We start from the raw sequence: 24,905 nt of genomic DNA, 5'->3' as shown, positions 1-24,905 counted from the left end.
CAGAGAAATTATTTTGACAATATAATTGAAACAAGGGAGTTTGCTTGGAAATTACAACTTGAAAAGCACTTCTTGAGAAATAAAAGACTGAATGTTAAATTCAGTGTAAAAGATGTGGATGTGAAAAGTTGGTGTGAGAAAAGATTGAGGCATTTATTTCTCCAAGACATTGTTCCGAAGGCCATGTCACACATACCTGACAGAGAGCGCCAGGGGCAAAAATGCGAGAGGGCAGGAGAGAGAGGGAAAGGGAGTGATGAAGAAAAAGGTAGAGAAAGAAAACAATATAGAGGAAAAACAGAGTAAAGCGTAAACAACGGACGAGACAAATGGAGAATGCAAAATAAAAAGATATCCAGAAAAAATATTGCTCACTTTGATTTGTTTTTAGCTCATTAAAGAATAAACTAATGTGGAAAGCAATGAAGGAGCAACATTTTGTATTTGTGTGAGCACAGAACTGACAAGAAATGTTGGCGTTAAGCTTCAACAGACGCAGCAGGCACATGTTTAAAGATTAATCAGGCATTAATAAAAACAATATCATTAAGTCTGACGAGGGATGAATCAACACGCTTAACTGAGTCGGGCAAGCAAATGAACATAACATTAGGGTTGAGACTCACTTAGCCAGAAACATCCTTATGACATTTTAGCTGCAAGTACTAAACATTCATTTCTCCTTATCCTTTCACTTGTTGCCTTTCATCTATAAATGCGCCTTCATCACCGCTGAGAAAGAAAAGCACACACCGTGTATGGGTACAATAGTGCACACATATCAACAAACAAACTGCTAAATGGAAAGAAATGACTCTGAAAGCCTCATCCAAGAGAGAATAGTGGCACTCGCCTCATCTGGAAGCATAGCTGTTTCATGCGGCAGTGGGGGGAGAGATATCATGCAGTTGCAATTCACATGTTCCCCAGTTGCCATACTCCCAGTAGAATTTGAGGAAAACATATGAAAAAATGGGAAGCCAGATACAAAATAGACTGAGTGCTGCCTGAATGCTGCATTGAAAGATCAGCAGGGCCATAGAAATACGTTCCTCATTCGGTCTTCTATTTGAGAAGAATAACAAGACTGTGGAGATAAAAGCTCAGACTGAAAGCATACATATGGAACCTTGAATGGATTTTGAAAACGGTAGCAAAGAAAGGACGGTACGGTAGATATACAGAAATGATAGCAACAGAAAAGTCCTTGAATGGAAGTTAAGAAGAAAGTGTACCTGCACGTGTGAGGAAACGACGCAGTTGAAAAAGGTGCAACACTTTTTGAGAGATTATGAACAGAAATTAGTGTACTTGGCACACGACAAACAATTGGGTCAGCAGGAAGATTCAATTTCAGTGTTATGAATTTTGATTTTTACTACACCTTTATTTTTGGCCAAGACATAACTAATACACAACAAGCAACTACATTTGCACATTTTGAATAACTATTGATATTCACAGCCTTTTTCTTATAGGAAGAGATGGCTTTATGTTTGCAGTAAGACGCACACAGACAGAGGAGGCATTAAGGTGGAGGAGATTGACTGGCAATATATATATATATATATACAGTAAAAGTATGCACACAATGTTTGAATAGATATTACTGCACACTTTTTTACATCATTAATGCCGTCAAGCCGCATTCTAAAACAATGTACTGAATTTAGACTTGTATTTGGCAACTACCTGCTGCTGTCGCTTTCCCTTTGAGGAGTGTAGTGGTGCTTCACCAAAGTGGAAATAGCTGCTGTGAAGTGGTTGCAATCAAGACTGGAGGCCATGTCGCAGCAAGATATTGGATCACTTGTTGCGGCTGGATTTTACATGTTCACAAGGCATTATAAAACTAGGCTTTATCAAGATCAAAACTATTTTTTTCATCCAAATAAAAATGGCTGAAAATAAACGTTTGCACTTTCAGCATCGGGCGCAGCATTGGAATAGCTCAGTTTCGCCATCATAATGGTTTCATAAGGGATCAATCGTATTAACATCAAGGTACAAGGTCAACGGCACTCGACTCGACTCGACTTTCCAACTACTGAAATGTTGAAAATGAATCCCACACATTACACAGAGCATTTCCCATAGATGATGGTTTATTTTTTTCATTGATTCTGATGGAAACCAATGCCATAACAAATAAGTTGAAGAAGCCAAAGCACTTCACTCTAGGACACTACAGCATCAGGAATATATCTTAGAATTCTCACATAAATTGTCTACTTAGTAAGGATCTACAATAACTGGGCAGTCCTTGCAGGGAACTATATCTATTTCCCAATGCAGGCATGTGCAGACTTGTGGTGAGAATTGTGAATCTAATTTTCCAAGGATAGGACTGAATATGAACTGTTCGAACTAAATCTGAGCTACAAATGTGACACTAATTCTGATTTCCTGCACCTTCGGGTGGTCTGCCCATTCGTGTGATGGACACGATAGCCTTGCCATGACAAGCAATTAAATGGGTGTCTACAACTTCAAGATTTTTGTTTCACACGAAGCTTCTATCAGCCAAAATTTGTTTGAAGCCCACACATTGAAAATACATAGATAATTTTATTCAGTTGTAGTGACTCAAGAGTGTCATGAATGCCGTTGAAACACAGCATGCATTTGTTTTGGTGTAGCTGTCAATACCTCTAAACATTTTGAGACAAAGCATGATGGGGATTTTGACCATATAGAATACTGTCTGCGACTAGCGTGAGTACATGTCATGTCACAATGGCTTCTTTCAGCACTAAATCTCAAAGGGACTGCTTGCCCTCACCTGATGAAGTTGGGAAATGGAGCTGACAGTTATCTGAGGTCCTGCATAATACAAATTCTGCCATTCACTCTTTCACACATATTCTATTTCCCTAGCTTCCCACAGCTCAAGCACATAGATGTTTAGACCTTCAAGCGGAAGGTTTTCAAATACTTAAGGTGATGCAGAGAGACAAGATCACTTATCACAAATACATAATGCATCTGAAGAGAGGCCCTACATTCATTCACATAACTGAGTCATCCGTGGACACACACAAGTTTATTTCTTCCTGTCCAAGCCCATACTCAACTGAAGCTATTTTAAATACATTCACATTTTGTTAAAAAAAATACAGTGTAGCCCTTATTTAAAAAGGCAAAAGACAATTACACCGTTATTTATGCCAACCTCAATGTTAAAGCTTTTGGAATAAGGTACATAATATATTTATAGTAATGAACTTCACTTCCTTTTGTATCATTGTGTGCCGAACGTCCCTTTCTCAGCTAAAAACAACTAAATGTACAAGCAGGATTGTGCGATGACTCGAGCAATGATCTTCAGACTATTAAATGACCATCAGTACAACAATACAATCTGATTCAGGGCAAAACAACTAAGTAAGGCTGCTAAGTCAACGTGACCCTGTGTGGGGAACATCCAATTCTGTTTATAAAGTCATATGTGCAAAAAGCTCACAAAGCCGCACTCCATCGTTGAGGGATTTATTGAGGTGAACGGGGCAAAAAGGGGAAAAGCATTGCAGTGGAAGAAGGTTGTGGGGATGTCTCCAAGGGATTGATGTAGTGAGATGGAGAGAATTAGCATGTTATGTTTAAGTGCTATGCTTCACTGAACCACCACAGGGTGTGTTAATGCCTTTAAGTGCAATTCAACATTAGGGTGACTAGTACATGGAGGATCTTGGGAGGAATATGTGCGGTTTGTTGAACAACTAGAAGGTATACAATGACAAAAGCCATTTATTTGGAAAAACAATAGTAAATGTGGCCACGAGAAACGCAGGGTTATGATCGCATTTAAGATTATCCATTTGACCTCAGCTCACCATTCCTCACATAATCATTCCAATCTATTCAAAATTGTTGAAACATTACACACGTTAATGAAACGAAGAAACACCTAATGGGAAAGTTATCTTCTTGAAGTCTTTTTTCAATTATAGCAATTGACGCCCTCCTCCAATCTTACTGCGTGAAAAGTCTCAGTTTCACCCTGGAGTTAATCTGCTAGGTTCCGTTGATGAGTACTTTGGGAGACGACAAGAAGATGAAGCAGATGAAGAAGGAACGGGGTGAGAGGAGGTGGAAAGGCAGTAAGGAGTGAGATGTGGCTATGCATTATTGAGCATACAGAGCAGAGTTTTGAAGGGATACACGTGAAAGCTTGTTTAGGGACAACCATTTTTTCCTTTGGCCTCCCACTTCCACTCTATCGCCTATTCCGTTCCCAATCTTCTTTCCTTTCCGTTCCTTTCCCCAAGAGGACAGCCACATATCTTATTCAGTGGGGAGGTTAAAAATGCAAAGCTATTGGGGTGTGGGTGGGAGGTAGAGGAGTACCTGAAAGTGGTCAAAATGAAGGAATGTCTGGAGGGAGTTTTCTGAAGTACTAATCCAGAGGGCTCCATGCTTTGATTAGGTGTGCATTTGTGAGACAAAGGCAGTGGGTGGTGTCTGTGGTTAGGGAGTATGAGGATAGGGTGGAAGCTGAACGGGAGAGGCAAGAGAGATATAGAAAGGGAGTGGGTGTAGACACACATGCTCATGCCGAGTTCTGCGGTGTAGCACACAGCATGGTGAAAAATTAAGGTGCCTCGAGGGTAAAGCAGAGCTCAACACAACACGCACATACACACACTGAGTAATGAAGCTGAGGTATCACCATTGAATCAGTCAAACACTAGCAAACTCCAGTAGCAGTGCGAATATGTCATGAACAAACAACTGCAGGGTCAACAGCATAAAGATAACAGTTTCAGAAAATGTTTGATTTGTTTTAAAACTTGCCATTAGTTTATTATTAACAAACCTATTTGCAACTGATTATCCACCTACCATCCACCTACCTACATCTCCGGGGAGGAGAGTGAGTCATGACTACTCCACCCAGACCCCACTGACACCACCACATCAGCAACATGAACACAGATGGTATCTTCCTTCAGTTCACTTCATTATCATTTCATCAAAGTCATTTCTGGTGTATGTGCTAATGACCAGCATTGGTCATCCAAAGTACTTTGTCCAAAATCAAACATTCTCAACACAAAAAGAAGACCAAGAATGCATTTAAAACAAGACAAAGAAAGCAAGTTCACAAGGTCTGTTGATACTGGTTTCTACAGCAAAGATTAACAGACATTTTAACAGCCAGCAAGGGCCAAAGAAACAATTGTTATCAAGCAAAAGTATTTGAACACTGAGCAGAGAATGGGAGCAGTTTGGAGGAACAAGAAATTAAATCGTCATTTATACATCCAGAGAAGTAAGTAGCCTGGTAAACAAAGTCTGGGTGAAATTGATAGCTTTAATATTGCATAAACACCCTACAGAAACAGCCAGAGCCATCAGCATAATAAAAAAGATAGGCTAGCAGCGCACTATATATCACTTGCTTACAACACATCAGTAAACACCTAGGGCTACTATCAGAGAATGTGACAGAGAGAAAAGATTTTGGCCAAATGTACATCTGGCATCATCTATACTACCCCCAACAGTCACTTGTCATTTCCTTGCAGCTATTTCTTTCCTTTGTCTCTCTTTTAGAATTCACTTTATTGGACAAATACAATAAAAGACAGACCGAGGCAGAAATCAGTAGAGGATTTAAGTTTTTTCTGTAAGCATGGTGTTTGCTTTTCATTGCTCCATTTATATGTATTAGTGAGCAACAGCAAAATGAGTTGCATCAAAACAATATTTCACATTGACTCCTACACTCAGATGATTGCTAAAAAGAAAAAAAGCAACCATAAACATAGCAGACCTTTTATTATTTCAGTGGAACTACACTCTCCCTTAATCCCAATCCTTGCAGCTGAATATAAAGAACTGTTATACATAGTATGTAACCAGGAACACATTCTAAGTCACATATGGGTTCTGTTAATGATAAATCCATTGATATCATTGTAGGCAAAAGATATAAAATAAAATAACACAATCTGGCTATACGGTTACTCCTTGCATTGAAATGGTCTGTTGTGTCACACACACACTGAAAATGAAAAACCATGAACACCTGCTGATTAAGCCATTTACTGGGTTTGGAAATTATACATTTTAATTAGCGAAAAATTGCTTATGCTCTAAATGCTGAAGCAATTTGTTTGTGCACTTGACTGTATAATTGCAGTCTAAAAAATATTATTTAAACTGTTTGGTCGGTGAAGAGTCTCATCCTGTTTGAGTTATTTAATTATTACTATGAAATTGCTCCTCAATATTTAACAGATCAGGAAGAGTTCATTCGCAGCATTAATGTGATGATTTTAAAGAAATAACCAGTGGAACACATAATTTGCCAAGATTAAGACCAACCAATGAATAAATTAAGAATCCCTGAGAGAACAAGGATTTCATATGCACACCTTCCTAAATGTGTAATTAAGAGAAGACGCAAAGCACATGTATGTGTGGGGCTTCAAAAAAATCTCACTTTTATATGAGATACACAAAGACATTGCTTTGATGATCTGCCAACACACAGTGTGCCAAGTACAAGCATCTGAACAAAGTAGCTCAAGCAGCCCCAGCTTTGTGTTCCCAAGACACATTTCATTTCGACTTAATACTCGTTTAATTAATATGTCCCATTTTCATTCATACAGTATTTATTTTAGCCATGAAAATAAATGATTAATCAAATAAATGACAACACTAACCACTGAAAATACTCAAACCTGAACTCAACAGGCTTCAAAATCCTGATGAATGATATAATTACACACACTTGAGCAACAAAGTGTGGTGAGTCATTGTCAACTGAATTAAGGTATGGCAACAAAATAAAATAGTTGATTATTCAAATGGTTTTAATTTGCACTGACCATAAAAAGCAAAGATGGAGAAGCTCTAAGGATACGGGCTATGTCCTGTGTTATTCCCCATCTTTACATGTGTTATTGTATCCCCACCATCCTTGGCAAAGATTGAGGTTCTTGGAGACCAGCTATTCCGAGCATCTGTTGCAAGCTTTACAGCTTATCAACCTCAATTAAAAGTAAACAAAGCTTATAAGCATACATACTCATACACTCACCGTTGCCAGGAGCCCCATGCTTTCATTTAAATTATAATGTAGCTGGAATGAGATACAGGAAAATGATGCGGTAGACTGGCTGACCGACGTGTGGCTAGAGGAGAAGTATGGAAGAAGGCCTATTGCATTTAAAAACAGGATAATCTCCAAGAAAGAAAATAGAGGCAGCAAGGAGATTAGGCGTACAGTGGTAATGCTCCAAACGGGCTCACACGGCTCATTTACATGTAAAATGGCGGGGGGATGCAACAAGGGCAGTAAAGTGGGATGAGAATATGTGGGACAAGTCTGTGTTTGTGCCTGTTAAAGGTAAATGACAAGTGATGTGCATATATGGATGCGCACAACTATATGCATGTTTGTGTGTGTTACAAAAAACAGTTTGAGTGTGAAGATGTGTTTGAACCTGATAACGCCCGATGAATAAGCAGCGTTTTTTCCTGTTGCTCAACCATAAATAGATGGAGAAAGAGACGGCTGTTGCAGTGAGAATATGGATAAAGGCTCAGAGAGTAAGCAGAGCCAACCTAATGCCCCAGGACTAAAGAGGCATGGCTTTTCGTTCTAAAGACTGTCTGTAGCGTGAAACTTATTAAACAAACCAAATAAAGCTTGCTCAATGAAAAACTATTTACAGAGTCCAACTCTCCAACATATACGACTGAATATTCACATGGATTTATGTGTCACAAAACAGAAATGGATGTGTTGGTGTAGGTTTGTGTATGCGTTGGAGTACGTGTACGTGAAAGGTGAATACTTTTTTTTTCTGGTTCTGAGTCATTGACAAGAGACAGCCTTGGGAAAAAAACGATCTAGCAAAGAATGGAACAGAACATTTAAAGAGCTCATTTATTCTTACTTATCCTAACCTCTGTGACCCTGGCATTAAGTTTTGTCTCCCGGGCACAGCTCCAGCTTGGACACATGTTTTATTAACAAGCATAGTAACAAGTCAGAAGAACACTCGACCTCTGAGAAGAATGGTAAAGAATAACAAGGCGAGTCGTCCCCAGTAGTATTTGCAAGGTGCAAAACTCAAGTACAGCAACTTATCGCAAATGTTTGTTCACAAAAGGTATTTGATCATAAAAATGTGGCACTTGGTCAGACAATAATGCAAAAACAATTATAGTTAGTGTAATTTTCTATTTCAATTGCCAAAGAATAGTATCTTGTGTCTTATCACTTAAAATCTGCCAAGGATAAAAAACATAGATGTGCTCTGGAGAACTACACAGGTAAATGAGAATGTGTGCATTTCTGGAGCCAAACAGATCCATGCTGAACAAGCCCTTCTAAATGGGCATGGACAAACAAAACCTTCTACACAATAAATCTGTGGTTCTGTGAATCATTTTGCCAATGGTTTATTATGAAAGCAGGAAGCTGAGTCAATCTAGTGTAGCAATCTTCAGTGTCACTCTGCTATTGCTAAGCAACTCTAAACTACCTTAGAGTAGGTTTCCATTAAGGCCTCTGAGCCTTAAAATTTCCAAAACACCATGACCTGCACACGAACACACCAACAGCATCAGGGGAACACAACATCACACATGCAGACAAAACTAGTTCTTTCACCACCTTGACAAAATTCAAATACATATGGAAATTGGTTGTGGATGGGCAAATGAAACCCACATACATTAGCATATAGACATTGAATGCCATTTGTAATGGATAAGAAATAAAAGTAGCGCAAGACTTTGTTTTTTGTACGTGGGTGTCGTCACAAACAATGCACAGGCGTTGATAAGACAAAGCAAAGCTTGCTTCTTTTAAGCTTAACGTTACAATAACAAATCCTATATTGAGGATTCACCATTACACCATAAACTTTTCAAGTAACTTGGAAATCAGAAGTGTACAGCCTTTCTTGAGGCAAGTCTCTCATTTCCACCCACCAGAATGTTTCCCAAGTTATTCTTATTTTGAATGAACAACGTTTATTTCAACCTCCTCCAATACATTGTAGATGTGTTATATCAGCGTTACAATGTGATATTAAAACAATGTTTTAATATCACATAAGCTTTGCAATTTAGGTAAATAATACACAAAGTACATTGCAGGGAACAAGCAGATATTCAGAGAATTTGAGGCTCTATGACTCCTATATCTATGATGCCAATGTTTACGACACAGCTGCTTGAACATAAATGTTTGAGATATAAATATTAATGGTCTCTATAGTGCATTTAAAAGAAATTCAAATCTTTCGGCCCTCAAGTATTGGCAGGTTTTCAAGGAAAGAACAACATAAGAGAAAGCATGAAACTTTCACTGAGTGAGAAACGATTAGTTGAAATGTCATGGCATCTCTAAAGTGAAGACTCAGTGAAGCTTGTTAGACATGTCTCCGTCTTTGCCAACATTAAAGGGGATGTAAAGCTTAACATACCAAAAGGTTGAGCATATTAATGAGTGACGGGGGATGTATTGACTCGAGATCCAGGTGAGACTGCAGAATGGGCCAACTGCCAAAACTGACATTTAACTTTCATCAAACGCCAGCATATGCTCGGCGTGCATCTGCGACTTTGTTTATGGCAACAACACACAAACTGGACTGCACATCAAGTGAGCATGTGAAGGTCAGGGGGATTATAAACACACCTGCAGAGTTATTGATGCCCTTTTTATGACATGCATATGGAGGAGTTTGAGCAGAAGGTGCAATGACACAGGTACAAGGTGATAAAGGTGGACAGGTGTGTGAATGCATATCCATGTGTCATGCCTTTGTGCCAGTACAGCAGGTGGCAGTTCAAATCACATCAGTGACCCTCAGCTTACGTGTTCTCCTCACGTACCTTCCCGTCTGACCCATCATTGGTTTCAAATAAATCAAATACGTTTTCTTCCCCTTTGAGCCACAATATATTGGACATAAATTTTAATGCATATCTGGTATTCGATTTTTCCTTTTGAACAATAAATCATATCTACTTTTGATCATTAATCTCGTAGAAAGATGAAAATCGCTCCCCGTAAATGCTCCCAATGGAAGGATGAAACACAATTATTTGGTTGTTTTGGTTTTATCATGGATAGTTATTAAAATTATGATCACCAATGTCAAGGACACATATTGCTAAAGCAATCAGATGTCAGCTGAAACAAGCAGCACCAGTCTGACAACTAACAGTCTTCAGACACCTTATTGGTGTTTGGGTATATTCCTGATATATTGCAGCAAAAACCTGCACCCACAGTGGGACTTTTGTGGATCAGTTTTAGATCACAACCCATTCAAAAAAAATATAGAAGAAAAAAACCACAACAAAACTAAACAAAAAGCCAGAATCCTTCTTTTACCAGTTATGCTCGACAAATACAACAGTTTTCTCTGTCGGTCAAAACTGGTCTTGAATCGAAATCTCAAGTCATATTATTGGAATGTTTGATTGTTAATTTATTATTTAGAATAGACTGAAAATTGTAATTGATACTAAATAATAAATGTTTCATAAATGTATATATTTATATTTGTTGTTATTGGTTCAGACAGCGAATGAAAAGTGATTCACCCGAACCCAATTCTAACTAATGCAATCGTGAACACAAGTGTGTGCATGAGTTTTATATTCTTACCTTTATGGGCTGGTGATAGATATTCAGGAGAAGGCACATCAGACATGGAGTCAAGAAGTTACAGTGGAGATTAGGGGGAGATGAAAAACAGGGAACATTGTGTCTCATTACTGAGGAACATGAATGACAGACGCAAGTAGTTAAGCCACACTCGCTGCGCACTCACTCTTAGTCTGCGAGGAGAAGGTCAAGGTGAGTTTGGCAAAGAGCTCGTTGTTTTCAAATTTATCTTCCTTCGCCTTGGTCCAAAAACTGTTCTGGGAAAGGTCTTCTGGCCCAATCTTAAAAGGAAACAAAGCAGTAGATTTAGTATAGTTTGACGCAAAATATAACACTGGCCAAAAGAAGCAAAGTGTTTTTTGACATCACTTTCTTTAAAAGGGAAATTGTTTTCAGGGCAGTTGGCGGTATCCGGAATGATTATACTTCTTTTCTTCCCATTCTTGATATTCCTTTTTACCTTTTACCGTTTTTCTAGTTGTTTCATTTGTGTTGTCTGTCATTTCCAAGTGCTGCTTGGGGGAATAAGCAGGTTTGTATTTTATTTTCTAGGTTGTTGATAATGAAAACAAAGAAAGACAGAGAAAAATAAATAAATAAATAAAGCGATTGAGCGAGAAAGCAGCGGTAGTAAATCTAAAGATATCAGGCTTTTCATTATGGACAAAGCCTTGGTAAGCGGCGTAGGATGAAAAAGACGGAGAAAAGGAAAGGAAATGTGATACGGGGATGAGCTAAGGAAGCACGAAAGACAGCACACGAAATGGGGGATGAGACCACGCCAGAAAAAAAAAGTTAATTTAAATTACAAAAGAATACTGTCCTTTCTAGCTGCAATTTAATTATCTTTCAGTGGCACAGTTAAAAGAAGGAGGCTTATTAAAAAGCAATTTCTATGACATCCTTGTCAAACACTCACCAGCTTGGGAGGAATGGAGGGAGGGAGAGATGGAGGTAGAGAGACAGAGGGAGTAAGAGAGACAGAGAGAGTAACTAAATACTGATGAAGTCTGCTGGAGCCATTAAACAGTAGCTCTGGGCTAAAGCATGACAGAGAGCCGTTTTGATGTTTAAACCATCACAGATGAGAGGGAGGAGAAGAACATGCAGCACATAGTCATGGAATTCACATATTCACACATCATTTTAGTGCAGAGAACCATCCCAAATCGAGCTCACGGTTCCATGTAAAATGGATACCTTGGGCTAATCAGCAAAATTGTAATCAAAATGCATCACGCTACCATGATTCAAATGAAGAATGATATTGAAGTAATTTCACCTCCTTTATTCTGACTTAAAGAAAAACTAGTCGTATTACAATGAATGCATGAAGGGCAATCTGGAAATGAGGGCAGTTAAATAAAAGCAGAATTAAGTTGAAACCACGGTTTGTTCCAGTCAATAGAAAATTGAATAAGGAGATAACGCAGAGAAAATGACTTCAGTGCTGGCCAGAATTCAGAGATACCACCAGGCATCAAAGATTACCAAGGCAGACTATCTGATTTTTAAAACCCAAATGACTAACTGGTAACATAAGTAAACCAATTACCCTCCATGTTCAAAGCCCCAAGATGTAAGTGCTGCACGAACGGTCACTGATTTTAACGATGTGGAGAAGTGGGAGGCCTACAATATTTTTTTTACAGGCAACATGATGAAAGCTTGAAATTTCTAAGGTCATGACTGAGGCGAGTAAATAAACCAGAGTTCACACCAACTTTCTCATTTGCCACCACACGTAATCCTCTTGCAAAACGACAACAGGTTCTTCGCGTTTCATCAAGAAATAAGACTTGACATTAAGGCTCGACGCATGAAACACTAACATTCAATTAAATAAAAAGTCCAGCTGATATCTTCAGTGGAACATCGGCCTTGAGTGTTATCAGGATAAGATGGTTGTGACAGCTTAATCGATGGCACTGTCGTCAACAGCTCTATCAGCACTATAAAGTTTAAAAATCAAATTAAACTATCAAAATAAATGGAAATTGGTGGCACACAGTGCTGTGGGGTTCATGAAAAATAATTTACTTGCACACACAGATAAGGCCAGAGCTCACAGGATACTATCTGTTGAGGATCAAAAAACTGTCCTCAATTCACAGAGTTTTGGAGCAGAGATAAACATCTACAGTTAAAAAAAAGTTTTCTCATGAAACATAGTCTAGCAGGTTTAGGAACACAATTATAATAAGGTCGCAAATCATGTAGGATTATGTTTGGGATGACCATTTGCACCATTTTCAAAATGAGGTGTTTAAAAGGATTAATTAATAACAATCCCGTTCTAAGAGACAAAAGAAATCACACATTCAGGCCATGCATGACTTTCACCATGCACAATGCTGCTTTACTCTAACTGAAATTCCACCAGGAGAATCAGCTTGATTAGCAGTTTTTGGTATGGGCATGTCCAACTCCCTTAGACGACATCATTACTAACCTATTACACATTCAGTGATGAACTGTGGTAAAGGGAGTGGCCAGAGACTCATCACTCCCTTGATCAGGACTTGACACACCCAACACTCTTTTGTGACAGAGGCAATATGTCTCAAAAACTGGAAGATGATCATAGTAATAGTGTTTAGTTCAGACCATGGAGCCTCACGAAACAGTCCATGCATTCAAAGTAATCGTACTTATTTCGTCCTGAACACCTAGATGCATCTCTAACTAAACCAGTAATGTGTTAGTAAAATGCAACATCCTTTGTATCATTTAAGCCGTCCATCATGTGGTGTACTGCTCTTTGAGCTGAAATTTCAAACAGAAGTTGAAAGGTCACCAATTCTCTTAGTTAAAACTATGGCACCTACTATACCATTCAAAATGACTATAATATTGGTTCCCAGGACTCACCTTACTCCAGTTGGCTCTCTTCAACTGGACTTCTGGTTTGTACTCCTTCTTAGGTTGAAGGCCAAATGGAAGTTGTGGTGGTGCTTGCACACCCCAACCACCCATACCAAATGGAGGTGGTGGGGGCATGCCAGGGCCAGGCGGTGGAGGGGGAATGGCAGGACCGCCAGGAGGGGGTGGTGGTGGAGGTATTCCCATCCCTGGGAGAGGAGGTGGGGGTGGTATTCCCATTCCTGGCAGAGGAGGTGGGGGTGGTATTCCCATACCAGGCAATGGTGGTGGTGGTGGTGCTATTCCCATCCCAGGTAGTGGCGGTGGTGGTGGTATTCCCATGCCAGTCAAGGGTGAAGGAGGTGGTATTCCCATACCTGGCAAGGGTGGCGGTGGCGGCGGTCCTGGCATGCCAGGTAAAGGAGGAGGTGGAGGTGGTCCTGGTATACCCACTTGACCAGGAAGGGGTGGAGGAGGAGGTATGCCAGCATTCTGGTTGGGCAAAGAAGGTGGAGCAGGCGCCTGAACAGTTACTGTGACGACTTTATTCTTGGCCTCTTCCAGATCTTTTGACATCTTCTCCAGCTGCAAGAAATTAATGCATATGGCAAAGGTAAATGAGAGAAATAAAATACTTTTTTTGCATGCACTTGTCCACCGCTACCAAGCCAGTGTTGCTGACGGCAACGACAATCATGGATCCAGTTCCTATTGTTCACGTGCCATTGCTGGAGAAAAATACTTCATCAATTACAGCACAATGATGGGCAGCACATTGCTGTGTTCAAAATGAGCCGACCAAATTAATCCCAAAACACAAATGAAGAGACAAATTATGGAAGTTGACAATAACTATTCAGATAAGGCTCAGCCAAGACTAGAAGACCAGTAGTGAAGGAAAACACAAAAGACATTTTTGCTCAATGCATCTGCATGATGCAATGCCACAGCATTATTTACTTATTATTACCTTTTTTTAATTGAACCTAAAATGTATGTGGTATATATTTGGGGTACAACAGAGCAGCACAGTGTATTGTTTGTGCATTTTAAATTAACAGCAAGTTAAGTAGAAATAAGAGATGAGTGGTAAAAAAAGGGGGCAGCGTGAGATAAAGAGGCTTTAAAGTCTAGGCAGGATTGTCTTTTGGGAACATAAGACTCAAAGACCATGTGCGGGGGTAAAAAACAAAAATTTCAGTGAGGAAGATTAAGACTACAATAGAACGTTTAAAATGAAGGACAAACCTAATTAAACACAAGGGAGTTAGATTCAGCCACAGCCAATACTTGATTCACTTTCTGAGAGACGATGAATCTTAGGGATGAGATCCAAATGTTTAAAATAATGATCTCACATCCATGTGCCAAAAAGGGAAGTAGGTTAACATTAATGTCACATTTTAGATGATAGGCAGCATGTTAATGGCCTGGTTATCTTTGCTGAAAATGGGAGATATTTATAGGGCTCTTGAGCAGGGTTTGTTTTGTGAAGTAGAAGATGAAGGGTTGGGCTTGGTATCACTTAGAGCAATAGCCTGAGATCTCCACATGAGAAGAAATTGTCAGTGGGCAGAATCTCAAACAGAGAACAAGTATGTGAAGACTGACGCTGGGCAGGACATGTTTTGTGTCGTGAAGAGGGGACTCTGAATCACCAACCACTTAAGATGACATTTATTTAAGTGGACACATAGTTGTGGAAGTAACAAATGCATGCACACAACAAACGGACAAGTCTTGATGTGACTCGGAGCAAGCATGCCGAGATGGAGACTGTTCTGGGTCACTTGAAGCAACAGTGAGCTTAGGTGTCACAGTGCGACAAGGTCCAGCTGGTATAACAGCGGGATAGTGACAGCTAAACAATTCCATACTTTCCCATCAATTGGAATCTAACATACACAAGAGCCATCTAGAAGAAACACAACCCACAAAAGTCATCAAGGGCTGGAGCTCTTTATACTGCAAACATTGTTCAGAAAAAAAAAACAAAACTCAGTTATTATTGTTATTGTTCCACTGCACGGATGACATTTAAGGCCAATGGGTTTCAGTTGGGTGAGCGAGAAAACAGTAACCACATATGACCCATATGAGATGCAGAAACAGAAACTTCGATAGGTTGTTTTGACACTCCGGGGTGCCAGACCGCTACTCACATTTTACGACTAATAATAACATGGCCAAGGCTTTGTTGAACTGCACTATGTGTATGGGACTTCAGTAACTGGTGTGTTGCCCCGCCCCACTTCTGAAGACAGTGAGAAGACTCATAGCAAGAGGCAGCTGTTTGAATGTGTCAATGAGTGTTGTCTAGGAGAAAATAAGTCTCTGGCAAAGAAAATACAACATACTCATACTAGTGTTATATATACATAATTAGTCTTGTTTATGCTCGCAAACTCACTGGGGAACAATTGGGCATGTGAACTATGCTGCTTGTTTGACGCTGTCCGGCCAAAAATAATCCCGGCATGTTTTCCCCAATAGGAGGCTTTTGAAGGATGTCACGCATAATTCAGAATGAATAAATCGTCATCGACAGGAACTGTTCGATCCATAAATCATGACGTTATTTAAATCATTGAACATTTAAGCTTTTAAAACTTCACTAATCAATCATTAATCACATTCCTCCCATAGTAATCAGGTCCTCAGCCATATGATAGATTTTTCTATCAAAGTCATTCTTAACACTGAAGACATTCTTGCTGTGCATCATGGGAAAAACAATCATCAAACGTCCCAAACACAATATTTGAACTGTTTCATGTTATAAATGCTTCTCGGTCCGCAAATTAAATAAATGCATCAATTTTCATAAAGGCATTCTAGAATCAAAATGCATGTCAGTCTTTATTCTTTAACTGATTAAATATTTAAATTCCCTCTGCCTCCGATTACTCGCCCCTTCCAGCTGTCTGTTCGAAAAGTGTTTGATTATATCTGAACTGTTGCATCAAATTTTGTATCTCCCCCCCTTCAGTGTCCAACATGTTACATAGCCTGTGATTCAATGCAGAGTATAAGTAAATTTGCGTTGCCGTTTTCTCCCTTTAGTCATTCTTTATTCTCCCACTCGCTATCTTTTTGTCATGTTTAGTAATCTCTGAAGGATTTGCCTTCTTTTCACTATATCATTTTAAGCTTCCCATTTTAATGCAAAGCTCGTCGCAGTGGGCTTTTGCGCCTCCTCTGTCCATTGATGTTTGGAGGAAGTTTCAACTGAAGAATTGTTTTTTTTTTAATCCTCAGAAAAGATTAAGCGGTTTCATTTTACCATTTCTGGCATGTATAAAAACAGGATGAGCCACAGCCCAGTGCTCATGTAGCTTTGCATCATACTTACAGTACAGTGCAGTTCCAAGCTGACATTTCAAGCCAACCATTGCTGAGGATAAACAAGATCACTTCTGAACAAGTTTTGAATGTGGGGTGCAGGATCAAGACTGATTACTGATGATGTTCTGGACAACAAAGACCGGAGCAGTGTACATACACACACATGGAAAAACAATGCATTGAGTGTTGTAATTTCATTGGTCTGATGTGAGGAGGCTCAAAATCTTAGAGACATGAAGGTTTGTTTCCTTTACAAAACTATGTTAGCCACAGGGTTCAGAAAAAAGTTGTGGCTTATAGTTCGGAAATAATGGTAGTTAATTTATCTTTCTCATACCTCCATTGATGTGACTGCATCTCGATTACGCAAAGGTTCATTCATACTTTGGTAATAAATGCATCCGTGTTTTGAGATGAGGTCTAGTGTACCTGTTGCTGCAGATTGCTGAGCTTTTGTTGCAGATCCTGGTTCTCCTTTTCTCTGTCCTGCTTGGCGGTGGCCAGATTTTCCTTTTCATTGCTCAAAACCTCCAGCTTCTGCTCATAGTCACCTTCTAGCTTCTTCATCTCCACTTGCAACTCATGACGTGCGGTCAACTCTGTGTCCAACTGTATAACAGAAACAAAAACCCAAGTTAGTATACAACCTGAATGAGCTTGTTTGATCAACTCTTACAACCTAAAAATCAAATAAGAATGCTGTAACACGTAAGATTAGCTGATGCACTGATTTAATATGAAACCGACAAGGCTATATAGAAGTGTCTCTCTAGTGTCTCACATATGTATCTTTCAAAAAGTGTATCCACGACATGTATGATCTGTCATTCATTTATCTTATCTGCTTATTGCCTTAATGGGGTCACACATATTTGCACCTTCTAGCAATTCTAAGTCACCCCTGCATGTTTTTGGACTGTGAGAGGAAACAGAAAATCCCCATGAAAGAAGAGAGAACATAGCAACATGTTTATTGCTAATAAGAAGATTACCATGAAGATTAGTATGAGGCATGTCGCTGAGGTATGATTTCAAGACTCACTCGCTGCAAATGACACCTCACAAAAAACGTTTTTTTTTTTGTTTTTTTTTTAAGAATTCTAGATTTATCCCAAGGTTGTTTGTCAAATGAAAAAAAGTCTTAAACTGCATGAGTCGAGTGAAAAGAGAAGCGTGCAAGACTGTTTAATTTGCAAGATGTTACGCCTGCTGTCAGCACCCTGACAGGCTCATCCCTAATTCCTGCCATAAAGAACTGTGATGTGCGCTCGGTAAAGAAAATGAATTCAAGTTTATTCATGTTAAGGATTATTTCCGTGGATGAAGTTTCATTAAATGGATATGATCTGACTGCGTCTGTGCGTGGTTGATGGAGGGCTACTTTGGCTATAGTTTGCAATTATCCTGTCAGTCTGACAAACTCATTACACAGACAGAACACCACAACTGTGACAGTCACAGTCTCAACAAGAATGTTCATTTGTTTCTTGTTTTTTTGTTTTCTTTTTTTTCATCCATTAAAAGTGACTGCTGAGGTATCCAAGTCACACACTGTTCTTCCCCCTGACAGAACAAAGCCATTATAACAATGATCCGGGACAGTCCAAAAGCCTGCAGTGCAGATTTTACATTCAACGTCTAATATCACACTCCTGGTGTGAATAAATCAGGTATATTGTTGTTCAAAAAACGTTCCCCTTAAAATTAAATGTAAGTACCTTTTTCTCAAGCTCAACGGCCTTAGCTTCACTCGCTTCCACCTTGGTCTTGTCCACCATGTTGTCTGCAAACGTGAAAAATAAACGAAAGCACAAACAACCAGAAAGATAAGGGATTCGCATCATGTCACACATCTCCATAAACACATTGTTTGTGCCACTCTTTCTGTGCACAAAGTAATCCATGCCAACCCATTTTTCTTATCTTACACTTCAAAGTCAAAATCTCCAAGATTACTGCGCTGAAATGGCAGCGGGATGGGATACAATCTGTTATGCCACCTGGTGCATAAAGCTTTAAGATTACAATACAACTTCTCCAAAGACAAAAACAGAGCAGTGGGTAATTTCAAAATAAGTATTCTGCACCACATACAAAGATGTTGGAGAGTCATGGATGGATTTAGTGGTATAATTGCATGGTCTACAGGTGCTTTATCGCCCTGGGACAGACTGAGCATGTGCAGTAAGAGAACTAATTAACATGAAGATGAATGTCACAGAGTCACTAGATCAAACACAGCTAATCACGACACCCAGGGGCAATAAAAAAAAAAAAAGGCAATGGTCTGTGAATGGCTTCAAAGGAATAAGAAGAAACAACATAAAAATACAAGAATAGAATAGTTAATAAGGGCAATGGAAACTCTCAGAGCCTTGTTTACTTACAAAAAGTACAGTAAGTAGTTCAGAAAAGAAAAAGAAAAGTTTTATGGCAAAACTTTTTTTGTTTGATTAAAGTAGCTTGAAATATGTGTCATCCCACGTACAATTTCAGAATGCACATTTGTGTCAGAATTTACATGGTTATTGGATACATAATGGAGAAGTACTCTTCTGTCATGGTGGTGCGACTAAATGGGACAGACTTTGAATAGAGAACACAGGGGAAGACAGAATGTGGAAGAAACTGTGCTGAATTTCAGAGTTCAAAGAAAAACACTAAATAATGCATGCAGGGCAGAATTGGGCTGCTTTCCACCGATAAGAACTCTGGCAGCCTTTAAGGAGGCCAGTCAATGTGTGTGTGTGATATTATGCGTGCACGCATGCGTCAGGACTCATTTAGAAGTACTGCAATTGCAGTCTCCTGCGGTGAGCAACAAGGAGACTGCCATACAAGGATTTTGCAAACACTAGAGACAAAACTGCACCTTCAGCTCTGTGTTAGTTTGTCTGTTTTACTCTGGTGGATCACAGCAGAGGTCTAATAGCACTTCATTTTCAGACATTTTATGCAGATTTAGAAAAAGAACACAAACACACAGTATCAAATACGGAACAGTTGAAAACAAAGAGTGATTCTTCAATGAACTTACATCTCGCTTTAAACAGCTCTTAGCTCATCAAGCTAACTGTATTAATTCAGTGTCACTCACCTCAGCTGAAGGATATTTTTTGTGTCAATTGCTATTGACTTGGATTACTGTCACAACTCACCTATTAAGCCCTCAATGTCAAAGTTGAGGTTACGGCACTTGAAGTCCGGGTCAGCTCCATTCTTGTGAAGCACAATCTGAGCAATGCACTCATCTATCACTTTGTAGTACTGTGGCCTGCAAGATGAAGATGAGTAGCGGATTAAGAAATGGACTAGACAGTATAGTGGGACTCATATACTGAGGACAAGAGAGTGATTTCTAGAATGAAGACTGGAAACCAGTACAGACACAAGTTAGGAGCAAAGACATTTGTACACATTTCTCAATTTTTCTGACAAAGACTGTTCCTAGATGTGCAGTGCAGCAAACAAATTTAACATGCGACACATTTTCTGCGCCAAAATGTCTTACTTCTCAACTTCTCTTCTTTTTTTTAATTTTGTTTTTCAAACAAAACGCAACTTCTACTGGTTGTTACTTCAATTGTCCTACACTACTAGATGAAACCAGCTGCCATCAAGCTTATTCGTGGAGCGAGAGAGACATCTAGTGGAAACCTTATTTATTCAATTTGTAGAAAAGACAATCATAACAATCCTTAACACAATAAAAAGGAATATCTTTCCAAAGCCAAAGAAAATACAAATTGAGACCAAGTGATGAAAGAAAATGTTTACCAAAGCACATTTCTGCAGGGTTCATATGGAAAAATGGGGTTAGACTGTATCACAATTCAGCAAAACCATATAATTACTATGAAATAACATTCTTCCTCACCAGGAATAGGCAATGACTCATTTGGAAATGTCTACTATACTCTGAAATTGAAGTTCAACACAACATTCCTGTCTGTATTTATTAAATCAAAACATTGATCTTATATATGCTATATTAAATGGTTTTGGTTTGTTGGCGTTTCCTTCCACTAAATATTTCAAATGAGATGACAAAATGGGGCCGATTCAAAATATGCGGCACCTGATTGTGAAAATGTTTCTCTTTCTTTCCCACACAATCCCCTAAAGCTTCTGCCTTAAACCCCCACTTGGCATCAACTATTTTCAATTTGTTGTTTTTACATTATTGTCTCACACACCTCCTCCCTTTCTACTTGCATTTGTTATTAGCATGCTATTTTCTGCCACTGTAAAAATGCTTCCTCCCACTTAAGTTTCCTCTGAGAAAAAAAAAAAACACTTTGAAACCCCATTAGAAGTGAATAATTACAGGAAAAGAAGTTAGTTGTACATTTGTAAGATTAATATCTAGTCAATCTAGTGGTGAAAAATGATGGAACATTTTGGTAATATGACCCATTCTTCACTAAGTCATCATTTATCAGAGCATATTTAGATCCGTGGATGAAAAAACAACTAAGGTCAAATAAAAAAAAACTTTGATCTATAAATCATTATGAATTATTGTTAATATTAGTGTCACCTGTAGTGTAATGCATTTTTTACCATTTGTCTACCTCACTTCAGATTAGATTAGATATTCTTTTTAGTCCCACAGTGGGGAAATTCAATTTACCACAGCAGCAACAGTAAATACATTAAAGATACACACTGGACATCAAAGATGTACACAAAGCAACAGCATACAAAATACACAAATTAAACAAAATTGATTAACAAACAATATAAATTACAGAAGTAAGAAGCAGAAGCTATCATATACATAGTGTTTAATTATCTCGGACAATTTTAATGTGATGGAATGAAAGTTAGTGACACACAGTCACACTGTCTTGTCTCAAAACCATCAGCCAGGGTTTCTGGTGCCAATTCATTTAGAGCCCATTTAGTAGGAAAATAAGAGGCTGACTTCCTGCTGTGCCAATGTGTGTGAGATCCCCCATTTGGAATTCTGTTTTCAGACAACAAGACAGCAAAACATTTTTTTCAGTCGACCAAAGTTGTACGACGCCTGTTCTCAGCTCAGCTTGATGTTAAATTATTTAAAATCACAGACTACATTATGATGTCAAGCTCTACTGCGATGAATCTATCCAGTGCAGCCCATTGTTTTGGTATGAAGTTTGTGTTTCAGTGTAGTACCTGGCCAAATAGTCGTTGCGGATCAGCAGGAGATGCTGCATCAGGGATAAGAAGTGCTGCTCAGCTTTAGAGTCCTTCACCGTGTTGACCAAGATATCAAATACTTCCCTCACATCAGTGACAGCGGAACAGTTAAGGCTTGGATGAAACAATATTTCTGTTGTAATGCTATTTAAGTGGATCAATAGTGATCGAGTATAATGCCGAAATTATAAACTGGTAGGTCAGGTCAAGTTGTGAAGCCACTTTCAATGGGAAGTGGACACTTTCCTAGGCAAACAAATAGTTGTCTTCTGGAGTATGAAACTATAATGTTTTAACTGTAAACTGAAAATTTTAAACCGCATTATTATTTTCTTTAACATTTTTTTTTAACTAAACACAGTTCAAATTTGGGTCGCAGCTTGCCATTTAGGTCATGATAGTGGGTGTCAAAAGCAAACCAGTTGAGAATCACAGACTTAATGTGTTGTTTGCATACTACAGAACTGCTACACATATTACGAATGTTGATGGTGGAAAGTGATGTTAAACTGACTATCCACTTCTTACATCAAGTTTTCTTATTTAGGGGGACATTGGGACTCAGAAAGGATATTCCATCTCAATGCGCACATCATCAAGACGGCCTTTTAGATCATCAGAGTCATCTTCTGCTTGCTCATCAAAAACACTGAGTTGCACCTTCAGCTCCTCATTTTCTATCAATCGCACCTCCTGCAAAAGACAGGCAGTAAGATGTGACAGTAGAACTTTGTCCCACGACAGAATGTTTAATGTCCCGAAGACAGTTTCTCTCTACCTTCAGCTGCTCCCGAAGTCCCAGTCTCAGAAGTTCTGAACGAATATGAATTCTGAAGTCCAGTTCCTCTCCCCGGCTGATCAAGGCATTAATAAGGGTCATGCAACCACCCTGGGAAGCACAAAAAAACAGACCAGCTCCATGATCAGCAGGACACAAAACATATTAACAACAATTTGTAAATAATTCAAACAGATCAGTGGGCAATGACTATGATACCTTGAGAGCAATACTGTGATTGTTCATTCCAGCTAGAAGAGGTTGAAATCTCTCAATATCACGTTTCTCAGCCTCCTCTGTGATTGCCTCCAAAACACGCTCATGACTGCAATCAAGAAAAACACAACAAGTGTGCTCTCCAATTAGAAAGATAGACAGTGGCTTAAAGAAAGAACACAATTTAAAAGAGAAAGTTACTCATTTGAATGACAACATTGAACACAAGGCAATGTATTCAACTATGTTACATCAAGTCATCAATGATTCATGATCTTACAGGTTATCAGGGTGGTCTAAAATGGATATGGCAGAGAGAAGCTTCACAGCATCAACCATCATATGAGGAACATTCGGGTTGATGGCTCTGACCAGCAGAGGAATCCCCTCATCTGACTCCAGCATTGATTTCAGACCATACTTGGAGGGAGAGAAAGAAGATACATTAAGGTCAGCATTTTACTTTTGTATGACAGCGGATGACATCAATACATTATACCTTGTTTTTTCCCCATTCACAAGGAATATAAACAAAGTGAACAAATATTTGTTGGTTGAGATGAATTAAGAAAAATGTGTCTTGAGAATATTGCAATTGAGTTGTATGAGGCTGCGCATACTGTGTTTTAAGCCATGAAGGTATTAATAAAACACAGTGATTGAATGACAAAACACAAACATTCCTCTAAAAATCTATAGTCTACGTCCACATCTACAACTTCTTTTATTTTGCATGAAAACAGAACTCAGTGGGGCAAGTCCATCATAAATAGATTTGGGGACAATTAAGAATAGAAGGCCATCTAGTGGGCAGCTGTAAAACTACAACGCTTTCATAATCCTCAAACAAATAATTGTAAATAAATAATCGCTTCACAGACACTGTATTCAGAGCACAAAAACACACACAGCTTAAGAAACAAATCACTGACGCACCTTGTTGTTCATGAAGGCTTTCAGACAGCGAATTATCTCATGCTGACATTTCACGCCAGTAATTCTAGAAACATTATCGTGCAATTAGAATATTAAAACAAAAGAACATTAATCAAAAACAGCATGGGTTTCAATAACATACGGGTACTCCTCTTTGTCCTCTTGTAATCGCCTCAGCAGGTTCAAAAGAAGAGCCAGACCTTCATCACCAAAATTCTGCACCCAACTGTAAACAAAAAATAAAAATGACCTTTGGTTGTTATCTTCAACTACTGGCAAGTAATACCTCAGATGTAAAATCAGAATTGTTTATCACCTGACTGGATTGTTGTTGAGAGAGACCCGTAGAGATTCTAAACAGCTGAGAAGTTGTGTGTCTCTGTAGTCTGACTTTAACTCCTGGATATACATCATTGCTGATTTGGAGCTTTCCTTCTGGTTCTGTCCCTGTTATCAACACAAACACGGTTAAATAATAATCATTACCATAAGATATGTGTTTTCGGAATTGTTTTGTCCTTGAGAGCACAGTTACTTAGCCTTTAAGTCAGGAAAGCATGTGAATCCTTTTAAGATAGATGCCAATAAAACAGTCATAAATAAGCTGTCACTGAGCACACAAGTCAGTGTTCCACTGGAAGAAAAGGTTTGTTTGGTTTTCTTTGTCGCCCATGAATAAACAATGTAAATATACTCACAGCTTTCGATGTATGGAGGTACTGGGAGACCATCTCTCGCTTGATCATGATGTCTTTCTCTCGTAAGGGCTGTTGTTTCTCCTCATTGAGGTTCATATCCAGCTACAAAGATTACAGAAATGTACTCATTAATGATTAAAGTCTAAAAAAAATTAATATAAAATAAAAAAGGAGAAGACTGAATGCGGAAGCTACAGGCAAGAAAATACCTAAATGAATTAATAAACAATATGCAATAGCA

At 38.8% G+C, this 24,905-nt stretch overlaps 1 protein-coding gene across 1 annotated transcript in view; it reads right to left on the bottom strand.

The window, feature by feature from the left end:
- LOC128766916 (protein diaphanous homolog 1) overlaps window positions 1-24,905 on the bottom strand; it is a 67,888-nt gene that overhangs the window by 28,216 nt on the left and 14,767 nt on the right. Inside the window, exons 4-17 of the mRNA XM_053878492.1 lie at window positions 24,665-24,766; window positions 24,283-24,413; window positions 24,109-24,192; window positions 23,967-24,030; window positions 23,311-23,450; window positions 23,034-23,139; window positions 22,815-22,925; window positions 22,611-22,729; window positions 22,013-22,129; window positions 20,011-20,126; window positions 18,571-18,635; window positions 17,282-17,461; window positions 13,517-14,092; window positions 10,812-10,926 (exon numbers count right to left, since the gene is read on the bottom strand). Coding sequence (XP_053734467.1) covers window positions 10,812-10,926; window positions 13,517-14,092; window positions 17,282-17,461; window positions 18,571-18,635; window positions 20,011-20,126; window positions 22,013-22,129; window positions 22,611-22,729; window positions 22,815-22,925; window positions 23,034-23,139; window positions 23,311-23,450; window positions 23,967-24,030; window positions 24,109-24,192; window positions 24,283-24,413; window positions 24,665-24,766 — 2,026 coding nt within the window. The remainder of the gene's footprint in view (window positions 1-10,811; window positions 10,927-13,516; window positions 14,093-17,281; window positions 17,462-18,570; window positions 18,636-20,010; window positions 20,127-22,012; window positions 22,130-22,610; window positions 22,730-22,814; window positions 22,926-23,033; window positions 23,140-23,310; window positions 23,451-23,966; window positions 24,031-24,108; window positions 24,193-24,282; window positions 24,414-24,664; window positions 24,767-24,905) is intronic.

Source organism: Synchiropus splendidus, chromosome 11 (assembly GCF_027744825.2).
Source record: "Synchiropus splendidus isolate RoL2022-P1 chromosome 11, RoL_Sspl_1.0, whole genome shotgun sequence".
NCBI classification, from domain to species: Eukaryota; Metazoa; Chordata; class Actinopteri; order Syngnathiformes; family Callionymidae; genus Synchiropus; species Synchiropus splendidus.
The sequence above is the reverse complement of the archived record's forward strand: the minus strand, read 5'-3'. Positions and strand labels throughout refer to the sequence as shown.